This window comes from Carlito syrichta, unplaced genomic scaffold (assembly GCF_000164805.1).
Source record: "Carlito syrichta isolate Samal-C Ts95f unplaced genomic scaffold, Tarsius_syrichta-2.0.1 Scaffold302319, whole genome shotgun sequence".
NCBI classification, from domain to species: domain Eukaryota; kingdom Metazoa; phylum Chordata; class Mammalia; order Primates; family Tarsiidae; genus Carlito; species Carlito syrichta.
Window position 1 is genome coordinate 166,071 of NW_007246415.1, and position 22,744 is coordinate 188,814.

At 54.0% G+C, this 22,744-nt stretch overlaps 1 protein-coding gene across 1 annotated transcript in view; it reads left to right on the top strand.

Annotated features, from left to right (window-relative positions):
• BPIFB4 (BPI fold containing family B member 4) overlaps positions 1-22,295 on the top strand; it is a 23,640-nt gene extending 1,345 nt beyond the window's left edge. Inside the window, exons 3-16 of the mRNA XM_008056311.1 lie at positions 60-573; positions 1,424-1,528; positions 2,199-2,342; positions 4,187-4,250; positions 4,636-4,696; positions 5,703-5,794; positions 7,334-7,537; positions 9,508-9,561; positions 10,425-10,595; positions 13,499-13,566; positions 15,220-15,262; positions 16,801-16,864; positions 18,606-18,682; positions 22,272-22,295. Coding sequence (XP_008054502.1) covers positions 60-573; positions 1,424-1,528; positions 2,199-2,342; positions 4,187-4,250; positions 4,636-4,696; positions 5,703-5,794; positions 7,334-7,537; positions 9,508-9,561; positions 10,425-10,595; positions 13,499-13,566; positions 15,220-15,262; positions 16,801-16,864; positions 18,606-18,682; positions 22,272-22,295 — 1,685 coding nt within the window. The remainder of the gene's footprint in view (positions 1-59; positions 574-1,423; positions 1,529-2,198; positions 2,343-4,186; positions 4,251-4,635; positions 4,697-5,702; positions 5,795-7,333; positions 7,538-9,507; positions 9,562-10,424; positions 10,596-13,498; positions 13,567-15,219; positions 15,263-16,800; positions 16,865-18,605; positions 18,683-22,271) is intronic.
• Positions 22,296-22,744: the final 449 nt, after the last annotated feature.

Here is a 22,744-nt window from a genome sequence, read left to right on the forward strand (position 1 = left end):
CGGCGGGGGGCTGCTGGGTGGTGGCCGGCACCCTCACGACGACTATAGACGCGCTGAATTCCCCGGAGGTGTTGGTGGTGTCCCCTACAATGACTTCCATGTCCGAGAGCCACCCCCTACGTATACCAATGGCCGACAGCTTGGCGGTAATTACCAGTACGGCCACATTGACACCAATGACAACACCGCTCAGCTGGGCGGCAAGTACCGCTACGGCGAAATCCTCGAGTCTGACGGGAGCATCAGGGACCTCCGCCGCGGCGGCTACCAGAGTGCTGGCAGCGGGGCGCGAGGGCGATACAGGGCTGCCGTCGGTTCCCCAGCCGTGGGCAGGCTCCACCGGCGAGAGCTGCGACCTGGAGAAATCCCACTGGGTGTAGCCACTGGAGCGCTGGGCCCAGGGGGTCTGCTGGGCACTGGGGGCATGCTGGCGGCGGACGGCATCCTGTCGGGCCAAGGTGGCCTACTCGGCGGAGGCGGTCTCCTTGGTGATGGAGGACTTCTCGGAGGAGGGGGTGTCCTGGGCGTGCTTGGTGAAGGCGGCATCCTCAGCACCGTGCAAGGCATCACGGGGTAAGGAGGCACAGGCCCTCAGCATCGAGCCCCCACACCCGCACACAGGGCGACCCCCCGCAGCTGGGGTGGAGGAGGAAGGTCTTCAGAGCTCTGCCTTGGGCCTAGAGAGCAGGTCTTGGCATGAAACAGTCCTGAGTCTGAGACCAGCTCAACTTTTCTTACTTGTGTGTGACTTTGGGTCATCTGTTTCAGCTCCTTGAGTCTCCATTTCCTCATCTGTAGCAAGGTCGTAGTGACATAGCTCAAGAAGAGAAAACCGGAGGATTTAAAAGTGTACACACACATGTTCATTCCCTCTGTGCCCAGCCTCGTCTTCATAGTCACGATTGAATCTGACAGATGTTCAGAGTTTTCACTATGAGAGATGCTGCTGGCGTGGGACATGACCCAGTGGTTAGCGAAGAACTGACAGTCCCCTGTTCTCACGGTGCCTGCAGGCGAACAGGGCGTGTGGACGCTGATCAAGAAGGGTGAATAGCCTAGAATCCCAACAGTGGGAAGAAGGTCATGGAGAAACGAGGATGTGCGTAATGAGGCAGTCAGGGAAGCTTCCTGGAGGAAGAGGACCTTCCATTGAAATTGAAAGACTGTATAGGAGAGAACCAGGCAAAGAGGGGCAGGGGCAAGCGGAGGGAATGGCATCCTGACACACCAAAGAAATTCAAGGGAAATATAAAAAAATGCAGACGCTGGGATTATGGATTGTGCATTTTTTGCCTTTACCTTCTGTTCTCCGAGATCTGTCCATGAGCCTCAGGGGTCTTCAGAGTCAGGAGGAATGATGGGGAACAGAGAAGGGGGTGTGGGGGAGGGTGCGGCGGCTTTCCCACTTCTCCATCCCATGCAGGCTGCACATCGTGGAGCTGACCCTCCCCCGGGTGTCCGTGAGGCTCCTGCCTGGCGTGGGCGTCTACCTGAGCTTGTACACTCGCGTGGCCATCAACGGGAAGAGGTGTGTGCCCTCAGCCCGGAGGGGTCCCCATACCCTGAGGCTGGTCTTGGTGTCCACAATTCGGAGAATGGGGACCTGACACGTGGCCAACGCGTGGCTCACGTGCCTGGCCGCCAGGCCACCCGCCAGCAGGGAGAGCGGCTGAGCGCGGTGGCTGAGGTTCAAGTCCTGACTCTTTCAAGCTGCTTGGCCTTGGGCCAGGCCTCGTGTCTCTGAGCCTGGGTGTCTTCACTGGCGAGGGGATAATAAGACCGCCTCCTCTTCTGGGGGCCGCAGCCCAAGGGGAGGAAAGACACGCAAAAGGCCTCCCTGAACAGAGCCTGCCACACGTAGTGCTCATCGGAGGGCCCTGAAGCGGGGGCTTTGCATCTGCTTATCCCTGTGGGGTGAGAACTAGGCCACCGGGTGGTCATCTTGGAGGCTGGAGTGGATGCTGAGCCTCGGTTCCAGGCTTCAAAGCTCTCTCAGGCTGGGGCAGAGATCTGTCTACACGTGACGGAGGGGTCAGGGAGCACTTGTGGTCAGGGCTCGGGGGACGAGCAAGGGGCCCGGCAGGTGGCAGGAACACCACGGCCCAAAGCCTGAGGGGAGGAGCGGGTGGGCCTGTGAGGGCAGGCTCCCAATGGCTGGGGTGTGCCTCACCATCTCCCTGTGTCTTTGATCTCCCCAGTCTTATTGGTTTCCTGGACATCGCAGTGGAAGTGAACATCACGGCCAAGGTCCGGCTGACCATGGACCGCACGGGTTATCCGCGGCTGGTCATCGAGCGATGCGACACCCTTCTGGGGGGCATCAAAGTCAGGCTGCTGCGGGGGTGAGTCCCAGCCGGCAGCGGGGTGCCGGGTGATCGAGCTTGGCAGCCAACACGGGGCCACCCACCTACCCACGGGCATCGGACAGGCAGATCAGTGATGGCGTGGGAGTAGCAAGGGCTCAGCTGAACAGCCGCACTGTCACCTTGAGCCCTGGCCTGGCACATGCCTGACGGGCAGGCAGGGACTGTGCCTCCGAGTCCAGAGCGTATCGCTCCAGCACACAGCTCTGCTTTGAAAAGGCCTTGGTCCAATGGCAAAGAGCGTGCCTGGGCACATCTCGGCCCCACTGCCCCTTGTCGTGTGACTTTGGGTAACTCTGATGCTCACTCCAAGTTCCACTTTCTCTAGCGGCGAAATGGGAGTCATTCTTCTTCCTCTCCATCATGATTATCTGTTTTTAAGCCTTCCAATTTCTTCGTACACGTGAAGCAAACGTGACTGTAGATTCTCACACCGCCCCCTCCCCTCCTCCCGCCGAGCACGATTGGCACGTGCTGTAAACCCGCTTTGGGCTTGGCTTCTTCAGCACCTTCTGAGAGGTGGTTCTGCATCCAAATGCCAAGAGCGCCCTTGTGGCTTGACTTTCACAGCCGCCTGACACTCCAGTGTCTGGAGGGACTGTCGGCGACTGGCCCAGGCCTCCGCCGTCGGGCAGTTCGTTTCCCCTACCTTGCACCCCCACAGAGAAGGCTACGTTGCCGTGCAGGTCGATGTGTCTGTTGGGTACCTTCCCAGAAAGGGAAAGGCGTTTGTGGCCCAAGCAGGCATAGAGTCACGTCCAGCCATCTCCCACACAGACGCACACACGCAGGGCAGCACGCAGGCTCCACACACGAGTGTATTCTCAAGGGCCATATTGTCCGTGGGGACTTGGAACCGGGACAAGCTCCCTTAAGGCGAATCCACTTTCAATGGGGACCAAAATGCGTGATCCGCTTTGGGACAAACATTCCAGTGGGGACTTTATGTCAAGAAATGCTTTGCTTTGTCAAACTGGCGTGGCACTGGGTGGTAAGATGCCACCTTGGGAGGGGGACACAGGTGCGTGCAGCGGGGGGGCAGTTTCTCAAGGGGTCAGGAGTCAGTAGCCCTTTTGTGTTAGGACGATCATGCTGCCTCCACCTCCCCATCGCTGCAGGTCCTTGGAAATGAGCTCTTAGATGGCATGTCTATCAGTCCATCCACGTAGTTTGTCTACCAGTATTTTCCTCCTCAACTAACAGGTGGGGAGGATTAATTGATAGCTAGTGATGCACACTTTGTGTCCATATTTCTCTGGACCTCAGTCTCCTTGTCTGCAAAATGGATCACTTTTTCCAATTTTTTTAGCGCCAACAACCCGTCCTCTCTTGTGGACCACATGAGCACATTTTTTTGGCCAGTATTTCTCCTGCCCTCCCGTCCACAACCATTTATTGAGCCACCTACTGAGTCTGGTGATTCGATAAAGAAACACATTCATCTTCCCTTCGGGCAGATGATGCAAACTGCAGCAAACAGCCCAGTGGAGGTTGACTGGGGGAGGGAATGACTGTTGCAGTCGCAAATCAGAACAGCCTGGCCTGGGCCTGGCCCGCTGCAGTGCTCCAAAAGCGTTTGCACGTCGAACGAATAAACAAATGAATGGATGAATGCATGCATGCATCCATGAAAAGCCCAACAGTTTGCCTGGACAGCCTGTCCCTTCAGTCATTGTGGACGTATCTGTCCTTCCAATGTTCGGAACAAGTTTCCAGCACTCAGAGGTTCTCCCTGCGTGGAGCCTGGGCCGGGACCCCATGGGAACAGCCTCGCCCAGCGCCTGCCTGAATGCCGCAGCCTCATCCTGTCCCTGTCTCCTCAGGCTTCTCCCTAACCTCGTGGACAACTTGGTGAACCGAGTCCTGGCCAACATCCTCCCTGACTTGGTAAGAGCCTGTCCCAGGAAGGGGAGCCAGGAGCAGAGGCGCTCCCCAGACTGCAGGCCACGGCCCGGCCCCCATCCCTGCGGCCACCCAGAGGCAGGAGGGAGCCGGGGGGCTGAGCAGTGCTCTCGGGGTGTGGGGCGTGAAGGGATCAGGAGGGGACTGGAGAACCGCACAGTGCTGGCTCTGAACTGCTGCTTGGCCGCCCTGGTTGTGTGGCTAGTCACATACCCTCTCTGAGTCTGGGTTTTCTCTGCTGCAAGTGAGGGCCCTCTCCCAGAGATGTGGTGAGGGCGGTGCCAGGCACAGGATGGCACTCTGTAAAGGTCAGTGGTCACTGCTGTCACCACCATTCCCTCCCCGACCCCCTGCCATTCCTTCTCTGTAGCTCTGCCCCATTGTGGATGTGGTGCTGGGTCTTGTCAACGACCAGCTGGGACTCGTGGACTGTAAGTGTTTCCTGCTCTGCTTCACTGGGCCTGCAACACCTGCCGGTGTCTGTTCTGGCCCCTGCCACGTCTGGGAGAAGAGTCCCGTGCAGTGGGCCCTTGAGGCTTGGCACGGCCGATGCCATGGGGGAGATGCTGCTGGCCTTTCCTGTTTCCCCTCTGTGTCCCAGAGGGGAGTCATTCCCGCAGGAGTTGGGAGGCAGCCCTGCTGGGAGTCAGGAGGCTGGGTGAGCCCCGGCCTCACCTTGGCAGCCGTGTGGATGTGGAAAGTCTCCCAGGTTGCTCATCTCAGAAGCAGGGGTTGGCTCCATCTCATGGAGCGATGGAAGGACACGTAGGAGGACACACTGCAGAGACCAAACATGTCCTCAAGCCAGGCTTAGTGCCTCATCAGAGCCTGGCTTTCCGAGCAAACATTCCTGAACGCAAGGCTGCCCCAGACAGTTGTGCAGCTCGTACACCACACAACTCCAGGGCCTCCCTTTCACACTGACTGCGATGTGACAGCAGTCCTGGAGCTGTGCAGTGCACAGCCTTGGTGGCCATGCAAGGCATGCTGGTGTTCCCATTCCTCTGGAGCGCCAGGTGATTTGAGAACGGCCTCCCCAGGCAGGTAGGGAAGGGAAGAGGAAGGAAGAATCCGGAAGGTGGGCTGTTCACGGCGGGCAGTCAAGGCACTGTACCACACTGGGGAACCTCCGTGTCTTCCCTGGTCCACAGTGCTTCACAGTTGGCAGAGCACGTCAGCCACGGGATAGTACTATGCCCTCCCTCCAAGCGTAGCTAAGAGGTTACACTGAAGCCATTCACAGAGGAGGAAACTGAGGTCCAGAGAGGCGCGGTGACTCGCCTGAGGTTACGTGGCGAGGAAGGGGCAGAGCTGGGCTGCGGATCTAGAAACTTCCTTCTCCCACGGTGTCTGGAGCTGAGTGACACAGGGTCCCAGGAGGGACGAGGAGGGAAGGCTTCCAGATGGGGTGCCCCTGACCCCCGTCTTTTCCTGCAGCGCTGGTTCCTCTGGGGATTTTGGGAAGTGTCCAGTACACCTTCTCCAGCCTCCCACTGGTCACCGGGGAGTTTCTAGAGCTGGACCTCAACGTGAGTGCCTGGGCCCTTTGGCAAGGGGAGGGCGTCAGGGAGGCTTCCCAGGATGCCTGCCGCGTGGCTGGGAGCGACGCACACACAGGCCCCCTCCCTGCTTGGGTGAAGATCTCCGAGGAACTGGGTAGGAAACTGGATTAAGCCGACACGTGTCCTATGCTCACTGGGCCCGACACACGCCAGGTTGTCCTGCTGATCAACCGAGCCTGCCTTCACAGCAGCCATGTGAGGGAGGCACTTGGATCGAAGGACTAAGGCACAGAGAGGTTAAGCCACTTGCCCAAGGTCACACTGCTGATACATGTGAACCTGGGATTCGAACCCAGGTGCTTGAGATCCAGACCCTGGATATGCTGCTGTGAGCTTGGGTTGCTGGAGGAGGGAATCAGGCCAGTGGTGTGCCGGCAAGCCTTAAACAACTGGCTCGCCAAGATTTTGTTGAAAGTCCTGATTTATGCTGTTTGCCAGCGTCCATGGTCTAAACACTTCTCCCATGACCAACTTCCGATGACCAACATGACACCGGTGAATACAAAGCTGGGAGACATGTGGACTCAGAGCTGTGAGCGGTGTCACCGACCCCTGCCACCTGCCCCAGCGGCCTGCCCTGGCTCGACCCTGCTTGTGCACAGACGCACACGCACACCCATGTGCTCTCCTTCGGCTGCTTGAGCATGGGCCCCTCTCCATGCAACCCATCAGGTGCAAATGCAGGGCACACCCATGCACACTTAATACCTTCGTAAACACACATCCATTCCAGAGGGGCTTGACAGGCCTCTGCTGCACGCCAGGCTCCTGGTCAGGTGCCGGAGGCATAGTGGTTAACAGGACACAACGTCCACCCTGACGGAGATCGGGACGTTTTGGAGAGGCCAGGCCATAACCACTTGACAAGTATGCAATGGCAAATCACGAGCACTGTGATGGAGAGTCCTGGGCCTTTGGACTCGGGCTCTCTGCGGGGAGGCCCAGGAGCACTTCTTGGAGGAGGTGACACTTGAGCTGAGACCTGCCAAATGAGCAGGACATAACAAGGGCAGAGTGTGGGGAGGGAGCGTCCTGTGGGGAGGGAGCGTCCTGTGGGAAGGTCCCCTGGGGGAGTTGAGGAGGTGGGGACTGACCAGGCCCTGACGGCTGCACAAAGGGCGGGTGAGGGATTGGTGGCCTGGGGGAGGCTGGAGAGGCCCCTGGGGCAGCTCACACAGTGCTGTGCAGGCCACGAGAGGAGTCTGGTCTCTAGAGAGCAAATGTGCCAGACGCGCGGACATGTTAATTCATGTCGCCGGGCCGAGGTCAGGCAGCAGCTGTCATGCCGTGGCTGTGACTCTAGGTGACCACAGAGCAGGGACTAAAGAGGTTCCATTCCAACACAAACGTAAGAAGAGTCTGGGCCACACACAAAAGTCACTCAGATCCAGTGGCTTTCATCAGGGAAGGCTGCCTGGAGGCAGGTTCAGGGCCTTACTCAAGCCTTCAGCCTCTTCCCATCTTCTCCTTCATCCCTCCCCTGACCCCTGTCCTCTCCTCCCCCAGACTCTGGTTGGGGAAGCTGGAGGAAGCCTCATCGACTACCCCCTGGGTCGGCCAGCTCTGTCTCCCAAGCAGAAGATGCCAGAGTTGCCTCCCATGGGCGACAACACCAACTCCCAGCTGGCCATGTCGGCCAACTTCCTGGGCTCTCTACTGACCTTCCTCCAGGAGCGAGGTACCCTGGATCTTGATATCACCAACGGCCTGGTGAGTCATGGTCCCCGGGGATGGGCCACCCTGTTGGCCCTTCTCCATCCCCACAGCCTCGGGAACTTGATGTACAGTGAGGACTGTGGACAGCCCACCCCTCGACTCATCAGTCCCAGAAGGGTCTGGTGACGTCCTTGGCGATGCCAGCGTTTGCCAAAGTGCATGCTCAAGAGGGTCTCGGGTCGTCCACAGACATGATGCTCAGGAGGGCCTCGGGCTGTCCACAGACATGGCACAAAGATAGGAGAGGAACTTGTGCCTCAGGTCACAAGATGGGAGAGGTACTCCCTAGGCAGCTCTAGTTCATTTCATTTCAATTCTTTGAAAAGCATAACATGAATCACATATATGTATCTCAATATAAATAGTTATTTCATTTGATAAACACTTATACATATGCAACTAAAAGAAGCATAAGAAAAAAATGCTACCCTTAGGTTATGTTCCAGAGTCATTTTCTCTCCAAATATTTTCTTTTAAAAAATGCCAAGCCTTCAGAAAAATTGCAAAATAGTTCAATTAATGTCCATATAACTTTTACCTGATTTCACTAGCTGATACTTTGCCGCATTTGCTTAATATCTACCCATCCACCACTCTCTACTATCCACTTATCCATCCATCCATCCATCCATCCATCCATCCATCCATCCATCTATTCACCCATCCATTCACCCACCCTTCCATCTATACATCTGCCATCCAGTCTCCCATCCATCCATCCATACATACATACGTCCACCCACCCATCTAGCCTCCCAACCATCCATCTACTCATCCATCCATCCATCCATCCACCTACCCATTCAGCCTCCCATCCATCCACCCATCCATCCATTCATCCATCCATCCTCTTGTCCATCCATCCACCCATCCACTCACCCATTCAGCCTCTACTCCATCCACCCATCCATCCAGTCTTCCATCCATCCATTCATCCATCCATCCATCCATCCATCCATCCATCCATCCATCCATCCATCCACCTATGCACCCACCCATTCAGCCTCCCCTCCATTCAACCATCCAGTACCCCATCCATCCATCCATCCATCCACCCACCTATCCAGTCTCTCATCCATCCATCCACTCATTCAACCATCCATCCACCCATCCAGTCTTCCTTCCTTCCATCCATCCATCCATTCATTCATCCCCCATTCATGCATTCATCTAGCTTCTCATCCATTCATTCATCCATTTACCCAGCCATCCAGTCTCCTATATATTCAGTATCCCATCATCTATTTATCCACCCATCACCCACGCATCCATTCCCCCATCTATCTATCTATTCATCCATCCAACTACTTATCCATATAGCCATTCATTCAGCCATTCAGCATTCATTCATTCACCCACCCACCCATCCAGCCATTCATCCAACCATCCATTCTCTCTCTCTCTCTCTCTCTCTCATCCATCATCTATCCATCCTATCTGTTGTTAAACAATTTGGCTTTTTAGTGATATGACATTTTGCTCCATAACTTCACTCCTAAGAACAAGGTGTTTCCACAGATCCACCATGTAAATGATGTCAATCTTTGCTTCCATTAAGAGGAAAGTCTCAGTGCAGTGTCAGTATACAGTTAATCCTCTCTTGTACTTTTAAGTGTCCTCTTTTACCTAAAAGCCCTCCACAGACAATTATATCCATGTAGAAGGTAATGGCATTGTTTCATTTCCATTGCATTTGGTTTTGCAATTGTCATGTCCTTCTGTCAGGTGGTACCAGCTTTACATTTTTAGCATTTGAGGTCTTAAAAAGTAAGTCAATTTAAAGAAGACGTTAAATAAATAATAGTACAGATGGTTCAGGGACATGGCAAGAGCCATGACTTTTGTGGACATGGGGTTATGCAATGGACTCAAAGACTCGCCCTGTTTTCATACCGAATTATTAATCACTCCTGCCTGTTCCAATTGTCTCAGAGACTCACACGGCCCTTTTTCTCATCCTACAGTTTGAAGAGCTTCCCCCACTTACCACATCCACGCTGGGAGCTCTGATTCCCAAGGTATGTAAAGCCAGTTGGAAGGTAAGATGCTCAGTATGAGGGTGGATGCTCTAGCCTCACCCCTGCTTGGGAGTGCAAATTCTGTTTTATTTTATTTTTTTATTTTATTTTTATTTGAGGAGTCTCACTCTGTCGCCCAGACTGGAGTGCAGTGGCCGCTCCCGGCCACCACAGCCTCGACCTGCTGGGCTCCGGCGATCCTTCCGCCTCAGCCTTCCGAGTAGCTGGAAGTAGAGGCGCACGCTACCATGTCCGGCTCATTTTTTGATTTATTGTAGAGATGAGGTCTCGTTGCCCAGGTGGGTCTCGAACCCGCGGGCTCAGGCAATCCACTCACCTCAGCCTCCCAAAGGCGCGGGATTACAGGCTGAGCCACTGAGCCCGGCATTTAGCATATTTAAGAAGAGCATTCCTTGAAGTGAATTTTTGGGTATGTCAGTGCTGTTTTGGTAAGTGTGACAAACTGGTCATTTGTGAAGTGTCCCTTTAGTAAACAAGCTTTCAGGGAACCAGTCTGCCGCCAGCAGGATCCATCTGGCAGGTCTGGGCTGTTGGGCAGATGCGCCTTGCTCGGGGCCCCCCCGTGAGACTCCAGCCTGGAGGTGGTGGGAGGGGAGCACAGGGTCAACTTCGAGCCACATGGGCCCCGCTGGACCTCCCTCGACTGTTGGCCTTGGACAGTGTGCCCACAGCCCCCGAGCCCATCCTCCCAACTGACAATGGAGGGATTTGCAGCTCTGTCCAAGGCTAGTGGGACTCGGCGGTGCCGCTGGGCCAGAAGCTTCCCCGTGTGAGACTGTGCTGTGTCAACCTCGGGCACCCCGCCCCAGGGGCCCCGCCTACTTGCCTGTTGCCACCCACAGGTGTTCCAGCAGTACCCTGAGTCCCGGCCACTCACCATCAGCATCCAGGTGCCAAGGCCGCCAACTGTGACGCTGCAGAAGGACGAGGCGCTGGTGAAGGTGTTTGCCACGGCTGAGGTCATGGTCTTGCAGCCCAACAACGTAGAGACCACCATCTGCCTCATAGACGTGGTATGCAGCCCCCGGCTGAGCCTCAAGACGGAGCCACGTGGCTCCTGGAGCCCACAGACCCCCTCAGAGACCCAGAGCCCCCACCATCAGGACTGCAAGCCCAGGCTTGGGGCCGGAGGGTCTGGTTCAAAGGCAGCCTTTACCACTGTGGTCTCACCCCTTGTGCACTTGTGGTAGTCACACCCCTCTCTGGGCCTGATTTTCTTCTCAACCACCAGGGGACGCAGCAGGGCATGCCGAGGATGCTCGAGCACTCCCTGAAGCACTGTGATGGCTCCCAACGCACTGGCTGGTGTTGTTCTCACAGGTTGTTTGTCACAGTGTACGGCAGATCAGCCTTGGTCCTTCACACAGCAGTGTTTACTGAGCACCTACTGTGTGCTGTGCTGCCTACTAGACACTGGGGGAGAGGAGGCAAGACAGATAGTGTCTGCTCTCTTGTCCCCAGTACCTAGCTGTGGACAGATGCAAATACTACAACTTTTACAATTGTTTCATAGAAAGACATTTCTTGAAAGATGAATTACGTTACTCTCCTGCTTTCCTTCAGTCCTAGAATAAGAGCCAAACTCCTGACAGTGGCCTGACAGTGGCCCACAAAACCCTTCAAGGTCATCTACAGTCACCTGTCAGCTTCTCAGTGCTCCTCCCATGTGTCCTCAGGGCCTTTGCACATGCGGTCTGTCCCCTCTGCCTTGGATGCTCCTTCCCTGAGTATCTGCATGGCTCATTCCTTACTTCCTTTAGTTTCTGCTCAGACGTTGCCTCCTCAGAGAACCCTTCCCAGCTCACCGATCTAAAATGTCCCATCCCTTCCACCTTTTCCTCTGTTCCTCTCTCCCTTGCTTTACTTTACTTTGCTCATAGTTTTTTTGTTTGTTTGTTTTGAGTTGGAGTCCCACTCTGTCACCCAGGCTGGAGTGCAGTGACACGTTCACAGCCACTGCAGCTTCTAACTGCAGGGTTTGGGTGATCCTTCCACCTCAGCCATCCAAGTTGCTGGAACTACAGGCACGTGCTACCACGCCCAGCTAATTTTTTGATCTATTGTAGAGATGAAGTCTTGCCAAATTGCCCAGGATGGCCTCGAACCCCTGGACTCAGACAATCCTCTCACCTCAGCCTCCCAAAGTGCTGGGATCATAGGTGCGAGCCACAGCACCCAGCCTGCTGGTAGCTTTAACCTGACATTGCAACATGCTCTGTTTGTTAGTTTATTGTTGGGCAGAAACTTGAACTACCCTGTTTACTGCTGGATCCCAGAGTGTAGCACAGGACCCAGCATACAGTAGGTACTCAGTGAACACTGATCAAAGGAAGGCATTAAGCTATCTTAAGTGCCATTTCCCCCTCTGTGGTTAAGACGTCGAACTCAGGCACTTGTGACTGGCTACACCTGTGGTCTTCCTGGTCCCTCCTACTCCCAGGCTCAAGACCAAATGAGCCACCTCCAATCAGGGCGTGGGTGCTCCAGGCTGGAGCCTGCCAAGCCAGAGGTGCAGGGGTCCTTCTGGTGCACCTGAGAGGAGAGGCTCAAAGGGCTGAGTCTCACCCAGAAGTGGGACTGGCTGTCCCCAGTCCACACCCACTGAGCAGCCCCTTCTGGGTGGAGACTGTCCAGCACCCACCCAGGTGCTCACGTGAGCTGGCTCAGAAGCCTGCCGTGGCTCCCACTGTTCCAGGGATGCAGCCCCGCCCCTGCCCCAGCCCCAGCTCTGCCTGGCCTGGTCTGTTCTGCTCCAGCCTTGTGAACCCCCACCGCCTCGCTCTCTGCCTCCTCTCTGTCTCTAATGCAACCCCTGTCCTGCCTCAGAACCTCTGCACATGCCCTCCCACTGCCTGGATTATACCCTCTTTCTCCAAGTCCTACCTAGATTCAAGTCCTTCAGCCTAGATTTCAAACACCGTCCTCAGGATGGCTTCCCAGGCTGGCTGGGGTCCCTGCTGCATGCTCCCAGAGCCCCCTGTTCTCCATCATGTCAATCAGTGTGACACTGCTACTACGAATCACATCTCTTTACTTTTCTAATAAGTCAACTTTTAAATGTAATCAAATTCATTTTACTGGGGGAGGGGGTCAAGGGAGCAAAGAGAGCTTTCCCTACAACTGGGCTTCTGTGCGGAGAGAGGGAGGAGGCTGGTCCCCGTCTGGAAGATGGACGTGATGCCCCAGTGATGGTACCGGATTCGGTCATCTACGGCAGCAGTCCCCCACCTTTCTGGCATCGGAGGCCAGTTTTCTGGAAGATAATTTTTTCACGGATCGGGGGGAGTGGATGGGGATGGTTTGTGGATGATTCAAGTGCATTACATTTATTGTGCACTTTATTTCTGTTATTATTACATTGTAATATATGAGAAGTTGATGCCGCTGCTGATCTGACAGGAGGCAGAGCTCAAGCAGTCACGCGAGCGATGGGGAGCGGCTGTCATTACAGATGAAGCTTCCCTCACTCGCCCACTGCTCACCTCCTGTTGTGCAGCCAGGTTCCTAACAGGCTGTGGACTAGTACTGGTCCGTGGCCCAGCAGTTGGAGACCCCTGATCTAGAGCAAGTTTCACGGGCTACAGGCCACTCACTATACCTGTGAGGCATCACTGAGGGATTGGTAAACATCCCCTGCCCGTCACGGTGACCCTGTGACATTTGTCACTCACTCCTCACTGTGGCTCGCTTGTGAACAGCAGTTACTGCTGGCAGTTTGTATTCTGAGCTCCTTTTTCCTTGGGGGGAGGCCCACGGCCAGCGTCAGTGGGAGTCTCTGTGCATGAAAGAAAGCTCGCCCGGACCTCAGGAACAGCCCGCCATGAGTCTGTGCCTGGTGCGTGGAGAGCAACAGCCGAGCACAACGGTGGCGACATATGACAGCAGTGACACCTCATCCTCCTTCCTTCCCCCCTAGGACACGAACCTCTTGGCCTCATTTTCTGTGGAGGCAGATAAGCTCATGATTGACGCCAAACTGGACAAGTAAGAGGTTCTGCGGCTGGAGGGACCCGCTGGAGCTGGGGCTGCTCACACGGGAGCCCGGGGGTGGGGGTGCTGTGTGGCCATCAGGCTGGGTAAATCCAGGGCCGCAAAGGTGGAAACGGCCCAGGCCATGCAGGCAGGGAAGGCTTGAACTGAGTGGGGGAATCTACTGCCAACAACATCAATAATAATAACGATGTTGGTGGTGCCACCCATGTGTGACCTTGTTTCTCCTCTCAAGGTCCCAGGGGAAGTTGAAGCTGTCCTCCCGTTTTAAGAAGAAGAGAACTAGGGCTTAGAGCCAGGATTTGCTCACTCAGGGCCACGCAGCAGCAGCACAGAGGGCTGAGAGCCCGCCCAGGCTGCGGGACATGCTGGACTGAATGGCTTGCCTGTGGGCGTCAGAGATAGACAACACGGGCTCCCGTCCAGCCATGACCACTGATGGGCTGTGTGGCCTGGGCCTCATGACTTCACCTCCGTGCCTCAGTTTCTCCTCGGAGTCCCTATTTCACAGGACTCCTAAAACCAGCAACTATTTTATACTGAGGGCTCCCTAGGTGCATCTGCGTTTAAATCTTGACAGCAGCTATGGTGAGAAGTGGTGCTCTTATTCCCATCCCAAGTCTAAAGGAGATTATTCACAAAAGTGTTAGTGTGTGCCCAGGTCACTACAAGTTTTTCTCTTACAACCAATATTATGAAGCCCAACGATTGGCATTACTCATGAGGTACAAATCCAGGCCACCCGGGAGTCCCCAAGGAGGCGATATATGACCTGTAGCCTGGATGGGGCAGGGGCCACCGCACCACAAGCCAGGGTCTCCACAGAGGGAGCAGGGTACGGGCAGACTCCTTAGGTGTGACGAGCCCGGTGCCGGGGATACAGGGACTGAGGAGAGAGGCAGTGGGCATGGAAGGCAGCGTGTCTCTTCTGAGAAGAGGCCCTGCTTCTCTCTTGCTGGAGGCTGAGCTGGTCCTTCTGAACAGCCTGCAGTGACATGGGTGACAACCCATGGATGAGTCTGATCTAGCCTCTCTCAGGTAAGACAGCCGGTTTCAGGTGCCATTCTGATGCAGCAAGCCCGAGACCCACATGGTGTGGCATGAGACCTCGAACCCAGGCCTCGGGCATCCCTTCTCAGATGAGCACAGTGGCCACAAGTGCAGGCTCAAGGTGCAGGCCATGCTGCCCCTCCCCCATTCTGTGGCTGCAGCAGGTGACCTGGGGCCTCACGCTAATCCTGGATGGCCATGAGGACCACGCGGGCAGTGGTGACTACTCCTGTGTGCACAGAGTTGGCTGTATGGCAGGCACAGCTCTAGGGGCTTCACTTGAGCACCTCATTTGATCCTGGCAGCCACCCACTTTACAGATGAGGAAACTGAGGCACAGAGCATGAAGTACTTTGGCCAAGTCACACAGATAGCCAGTGGCGACACTCTGGTCCAGCCTTCCCTGGGTGTTCTGGGAAGCCCGCAGCACAGAACCTGGGTAGTGAGTACTGGGCACACAGACATAGCTCTGTTCCCACTAACTGCCTGCATCTGGAGTCTCCGCATGGACATTGCGGGGTGCTCCGAGAGCTGCTGGAACACAAGCACCTCCTGACCCTCAGGTGATCACATGACAGCTGCTTTCTTCGTCCACAGAACCAGTCTCAACCTCAGAACCTCAAATGTGGGCAACTTCGACGTAAGTACCATGCTCCAGCCTCAGCACAAGGTCTGGGGACAAGCCAGGATGGGTCCTCTGGGCATGTCCTTCCTGGAAGGCTGGCTGGGTCTGGGTTGGCGTCAGCACCACCAAGCCTCATTTTACAGAGGGACAGAAGGAGAATCTGAGGCCCACAGAGCCAGTGAGGGGCAGAGGACAGACTCAGGGCTTCTCTGCCTGTGATGCTGCCTCCTTTTACCTGGCACTTCAGGAGGCAGAAGCCTTGTCATGTGGGACCCTTTCCTCCTGGAGCCAGGAGGCCGCTGACTCCTGCGTGACCCCGAGCAGCACTAACCCGCTCTGCGCCTCGGTTTTTTCATCTGCAAAACAAGCAAGTTTGAAGTGTCTAACCTCCTTGCTTGCCCCTTGCTTCTGGAATTCTCTTCCAAGTGTCTAGGAATCTGAGACTCTCACATACGAGGATGTGGTCCTATCTCATCTCTGTTCAGTCTTGAGTCCACCCAAGCCTTCAAAATACTTGGATTTTTTAATTTTTATAAGTTGACGACTAAACAGTTGCCTGTTTTCCTCAACAAGCTTCAGCAGGAGCTCCGCACATGCAAGAAAGCCAGATCCACCCACTCACTGTGTGGTTTGTGTGTTGGCCTCTCTCACCCAAAACCCGCAGCTGTGGGGTGGGTACCGCCAGCTCCATGCCAAGGTGGAAGCGGCCACATTCTTCACAGCAGCCGAGGTCAAGCAGGGACTAGAGCAAGTCTTGGACTCCGAGTGGGGAGAGGGCTGGACACTCAGTGTGATGCGGATGAACACTCGCAGGACCACGGGACATGCCAGGCAACACCGTCCGCTTTCTCTTCTCATTGAATCCTCACGACACTCTTGTGGTCTGGACCCCATTTACCAAGTGAGGAAGCTAAGCTCAGAGATGTTGCAGGACCTGCCCAGGTCACAAAGTTGGAAGAGGCCTCCTGGGAAGCGAGTCCCACGGCCTCATCTATGCAGATCTAGAGGGCAGGCAGCGTACAGATCAGAACTCGTGCTGGATTTTCATAACCTCCCTGTGAGGTGCAGATGCAGAAACCGAGGCTCAGACAGGTCAAGGGAGACACGATATGGGAAGGCTCAGGGTCAGTCATTTAACATGAGCTACTTGTCACTTCACTGCACCCTTGCAAGCTGGGCTCACTCACTGGGTTTGCAGCTGAAGAAGCTGAGGGTCAGAGGCCTATGGCTGGGACGGGAGGGACAGGCCACCCTGGACCCGAGCTCTATCCTCCAGGGGAAGAACTAGGCCTACCTCAGTCCCTGCGTCACAGCGGCGTTGGACCAGTGCCCGTCCCTCTGGGCCTCCTCCTGCCCATCTGTCCAAGGAGCAGGCGGACCTGGTGCCCCCTGGGGCTGTCAACTGAGTGATCCTGGAGTCCGGGGCTCTGACTGCCAGAACTCCTAGACTCCCCTAGGCAGCTGTGTGTCTTCGTCCCAGGCTGGGGCAGATCCTACAGGGCCTTTGAGCTGAGCAGCCCCGCCTGGGCTCAGTCCTCATTCTCCGGCTGCAGGTTGGCCTCATGGAGGTGCTGGTGGAGAAGATCTTCGACCTGGCGTTTATGCCCGCGATGAATGGTGAGAGCGTGAGAGTGGACGCCTGTGCCTCCCCAGGGGGTGTGGGTCAGGACTGGGGTGCTGGTTGCTGAGGGTGCTGGGCCTGCAGCTGCACAGTGCTTCTGAGAACAGGTTTAGGTGTGTTGATTTCAGCCTGTAAATGCGAATGTCGCCCCCAAAGTTCCATCAGCTTCCTTATTTACTTCTTTCTTATTTGGCTGTTTGTTTCATTTTTCTATTAGTCTATGAAAATTCTGATTATATGTGAAAATTACATGCATGCAAATTTTAGAAAGTACAGAACAATTTTTCTTAAGTCTCACCTCCCAGAGGCAATGAATTTCAATATTTGAGTATATTTCCTTCTAAACTCTTTTCTCCCCTTTTTTTTTTTTTCATACGATCAAGGCATTTCCTGACTTATGCTTATGTATTCATCTTAATGGTACAGAGAATACATGAATCCTTCTTAGTGTGAAAAATCCAGCCAGCGCAGATAAATCTAAAGTCTCCTTCCCGACACCTAGCCTTCCAGTGGAGTCTGCCCCAGGCTGACAGGGAGGTTTTCTTGCCTGACTCTGTAAATGGAAGAAACTGAGCATGCTTTCTTCTCCATGGCCTCTCGGGCGTGTTATCAGGAAGGTTGCTTACTGAGTCGTGGGGGTCACCAGGCCAGCACAGCGGCTCACACACTGCAACCAGGAACCTCAGTTCAGGCCCCAGGCCACTCAGGTCCAGCCTCGCTTGCCCACTTCCTCCTGAAAGAGAGCACAAAGGGAGCTGGCATGTCCCAGCCAGTGCCACTAGCTCTACAAGCCGGGGTTCTCTTGGAGAGAGCTTGACATCAGACAACCCCTTATTCTGGGATCCATCGACAGAGGAGGGGAAAACACGGGTTCCCCAGGGAGAGAAGAGGGCTGACTGGCCTGGGGGCTGAGGGATGGTGGTGCATGTCTAGCACGGTCACCAAGAGTGGTATGAGCTTGGGGGCAGGTCCTTTAATCTAGCTGAATGCAATTTACCATTTTCAAAGGCGAGAGATTAGACTAGGTCTGTGATTCCCAAAGTGGGTTCCATAAGACATAAGTCCTACAAAATATCCTGAGAAAAGTGTTCTGTGACCAAGCTCGAGAATTCACAGGTCCACAGCTCTCCAGAAAACCCTGCTGGAATTGAGAATCTGTGCAACTTCACTGATTTATTTCCCCACCCATCCTCTCCTCCCGCCATCTTCCTTTTCTTCCTTCCTGTTTTCTTTCTAGAACATTATTAGAGGGTCTCCTTAGGCTCTGACAGTCTGAGAATAGCACATCCCAGCACAACAACTTGTCAGGGCCCATATGCATCTTTCTGTTACTTCACCTGGCAAGCGCTGGTCCTCTTCCCTGACTGGCCAAGGGCCGGGTGCTGTTAGGGACCCCGACTCACAACAGGGTAGGGGCTACAGACACAGAAGCAGAGTCCATATTTTTTGATTTTTCGAATGGAGGAGCTTGGAGGTGGTGTGGGTGTGGCAGCAGCCTACAACAGCTTGGCCTGGGGCCCAGAAAACCTTGCAGAGGAGGGGACTGCTGAGTCTCGGGGCAGGCTCAGAACCCACCCTGGAGGCCAGGCAAGGAGCGTGCTTCAGGCCAGAGGAGCTGCCAGGCTGGAGGCATAGAGGCATCAGAGGATTTGCCAGTCTCCTTGCACACATGGGCGGTTTACGGCAAGACTGGCATACCTCTTGCCTCGACCACGTGTGACCAGCTTTCCTTTCCAGCTGTGCTGGGCTCCGGCATCCCTCTCCCCAAAATCCTCAACATCGACTTCAGCAACGCAGACATCGACGTGTTGGAGGTAAGGAGATAGGGCTCCGTTGCTCCCCCTCCCCACCTTTTGCCCCTCAACTTAGTGATTGGGAAGAAGAGAAGGAGGCAGCGGGAGGGAGCAGAGGCCTTTTTCTTTAAGCCCAAGGCTGAGGCAACACACAACAAAGCTGTTGAGACTCCTTGGAGGAAACCGTCACGCCACAATCTTATTTAATCCTCACTACGGCCACCACTGCTCCCATCAACAGATGGGAAGAAGGAGGCTCAGAGAGGCCAAGGGCTTGCCCGAACTGGAATGTGCTGTAGTTCACGGGAGTAGCTTTCACTGAGCATCTACTGTGTGCCAGTCGCTGCAAGCCAGTTGGGGATGTGTACAAGCCCCACCCGCTGCTCTCCCATGCCAGTGGGGAGATGGGCCTGGGGTAAACATTCCCGAAGTAAGTGGCTAATTGTAATCAAGACAGGCTCCTTAAAGTACAAGTGCAGAGGCTCTTGTTTCCACTATGAAAACCACCTGGGTTCAGTATCTGAAATTTGGAAAACACAGAAAAGATTCAACAAACACACAGGCATCCTCCTAGATGCCTGTGCAACCCAGAAATTACTCCTTGGAATTTTGCTGCTTCTTGTTCCAATCTTTCTGGAATTTTATTTTTAAAGACAGTTTTGCTCAGAGAGAGAGCATGGGGCTCAAGAACAAGGGTTTGGAGCCCAGCTGTCTGGGTTCAAGTCCTGCCTCTGCCACTTTCCAGGTGGGTGATTCTAGGCAACCACTTAATTTTTCTGAGCCTCAGTTTACTTCTCTATAAAAAGAGACTAACCATAGTACCTACCCATGGGGCTGCTTTTAGGATAAAATGCATTGCTCTGTGTGAATGCCTTGCAAGCCTGGCACGTAGTGGGCATTCTGGAAGTGTCCACTGTGATCACAGTAATAAAGGATGCTGCAGTGAACATCTTGGTGCATAAAACTGTTTCTGGAGTCAGGATTTAGTCTCTCAGAACACACTACTGGAAGCGGGGTGAAGGGTCCTTTGGTCAGATTGACAGCCGTTCCAAAAGCCTTTACCCACTTGCCCTGCCATCAGCGTGTGCAGAACACCCAGCTCCTCACTTCACTGCCAGCGTGGACCCCGGGCCAGGAGCAGCCCTCCCGCCACAGGAGGGAAGCAGTCCAGGACTGTGACGTTGGATGGCCAGTTCAGGCAGGGTCAGGTGCAGCTCTAAGACAGTCAGGGGTGCCTGTCCTGGCACTATCTCTTGAGCTCCTGCAGGACCTCAACACTGCTCTGAGCCTCAGTTTCCTCATCTGAAGAGTGGGATAGTCATACCCACTTCATACAATTTGCAGTGAGAACTGAAATGAGATACAGCATTTTAATATCAAGTGTTACTATTTGCTTAAGTGGGTCAGAAGACATGACCATCATCACCATTGCCTGCCTACTCACTGGGCGTGATCTGTGCCCTGTGCACTGCTTTACATGGGAGCAGCCTCACCACAGCCCTGGTGAGTGTTTTCCCTTGCAGAATAGCTGAAGGACCTGAGCATCAGAGAGGGGAGGCCACTTGCCCAAGGTCACCCAACGGGTGAGAGGTGGGGTCTGCAATGAAATAATGTGAAGCAACTCAAGCCCATGGCTCTCAACGGGGCTATGCTGTCCCCCTCCCCCCGGGGCCCTTCTGAAATTGGTCCGGGTGCATTTTACTTTCCTGAAGGCTTGAGTATTTTCATCTCAAGATACATATTATTTGAGTATAAATGCTTGCCTTTTACTTCTCCTTTATATTCCAGTAAGGAATATGGGCTTTTTAAAATACAAGGGGGACCCCCCAAAAGCCCAGAATTATCTTTTGGAGGGTGAGCCCCTCGTGGTACAGGCTTTCTCCACTAGGTAGGTGTTCTAGAAACCCATTGGCATCAGCGTACCAGGTAGTGTTGTTGTGAGAGGCTGAGTTTGGCTTCAGGGAAATTTTTTTGGAGATTTTTTCAACGCGTTTGCCCATATCATGATGGGTGATTTACAAGCACACCTGCCCACACCAAGCTGAGTGTGCAACAGTTTGTAACAAAAAATGGCCTGACCCCTGTGCCTCACCCTCCCTATTCACCCAATCTCACCCTGAGCGACTTTTTTGTTTCCCCGAAGAAAAAAGTCCTCAGGAGAGACATTTTGTGGAGGTGGAAGAAGTGAAACAAAAAAATGGCAGAAGCACTAGAAGGCATCAAAATTGACGAGTTTAAAAAATCTTTTGAGCAGTGGAAAAAGCTGCATCAAATGGAGAATACTTTGAAGGTGACTGAGGTTTAAACATGTAAGAATAAATACACAATTTTTTAAATAAGTAAATTCCAGATTTTTGGGGCTCTCCCTCATATATGTATAAGGAGTAATAAAGGAGATAACACAAATACCCATAATGTAAAATGGGTTAAAGCAACCCTCAGCCGACACTTGGCCTTGTAACTCCTGTCAACGGCAGCAGTTCTCCTTATTATGATATGGGTCTTGTCATTTATTTTCACTTTTTAGAGTTACAGAAAAGTTGCAAAAGTAGTACTGAGTATTCCAGAATATGCTTTTCCCAGCTTCCTCTAATGTAACCAGAGTATGATGACCAAAACCAGGACAGAAACACTGATGCAAAACTATTAACTAATCTACGGATTGCATCCACCAGTTTTCCCACTGTTGTCCTTTGTCTGGCTCAGGATCCAGCCCTGGCCTCCTTCGTTTTCGTGTCCCATCTCCAAGGCGGGACAGCTCCTCCCCTTTTCCTTGTGCTTCACAGCCTTGGCTTTTCTGCTGGGATGTGCCTCCGTTAGCATCTGGCTGGCGTTTCCTTGTGATGGGATGGAGGCTCTGCAGTTTTGTCACGAGCACCACAGAAGTGAGGTGGTGCCCCCCCCAGTCTGCTCCATTGGAGCATCTGATGACCACATGGCCTATTTCAGGAAATGTTCACTTTGTTCACTTGCTTAAGGTGGTTCCTGCCAGGTTTCCTCGCTGTAAAATTACTGTTTTCCCTTTGTAACTGAAACAGAGCTGTGGTGAGGTACTTTGAGACTATGCAAATATCCTGTTTCTCATCATGCTTTCTAGCATTTGACATTCATTGATGGTGTTTGGGGGCAGTTGTCATTACGGTGGTGTTTGCCTTGTGGTAGCAGTCTATGTCTGTAATTTCTTTTACAAGTATTAGTTGGAATTCTGCTGTAGGGAAGAGCTGTCCTTTCCCCTCCGTGTGCTTATTTATTTACTCATTTTGTTCTACGGGCCACACTTTTATTATTTATTTTGTTGAGAAATGTTTTAAATTATGAAAACTGGACTTTGGAGGACTGTGGTGAGGCCTCGGGCCTACTTCTCTAATTTGGGGAAGAAGGAGACAAGGGCAGGGAGGGACGTGTGTTGCCTAAGGTCCTCAGTACAGGGTGAGACCATGACACGATCAGGTGACCCTCAAGTCCCTGGGACCCCATTCATCGCCGCTGTTCAGAGTTACTTTTTCCCAGGAACACGACTTGCCAGAGTCAAAGGCAGGCATGTGTCTGGCTGAGGCTGTAGTCAGAGCCTCCCCACCCACTCACTGAGTTCTCTGTTCTGCCCTTCAAGGACCTTCTGGTGCTGAGCACATGAATGACAAGAGGCAGAACCCACCGCAACCGGAAGAAGCTGGAGCCAGCCCTGGAGAGGCTCAGCTGGACACGGTCTCTGGCTCTGAGTCCCTTCAGCCTCCATGTCAGGACCCTACGTAACCCTCTACCCCTCTTTCCCACTTGCCCCCACCCTGAGGAAGGATCCAGCCACAGCCCCATTGGCAAAAAATCCCATCGGTGGTCAGCCCCCAGCGAGAGGATGGAAGTCACCCTGGATACTGGCCCCATGCTGACACTATGCTGCTTTACACTTTCAATAAAACATTCCACTTTCTCTGCAGTTGGGGTGAGTTCCATGAGGGGCACCCCTCAGGGTCTCTGTGTGTTTTTGACTTTTTTGGCTACTCTGCGGCACTTAGCAGTTGTAGCCAGTGAATGGTCCCTCTGTCAGACAGTGAGGGGAGCAGCCAGGCTCTTCATATTAAAAAC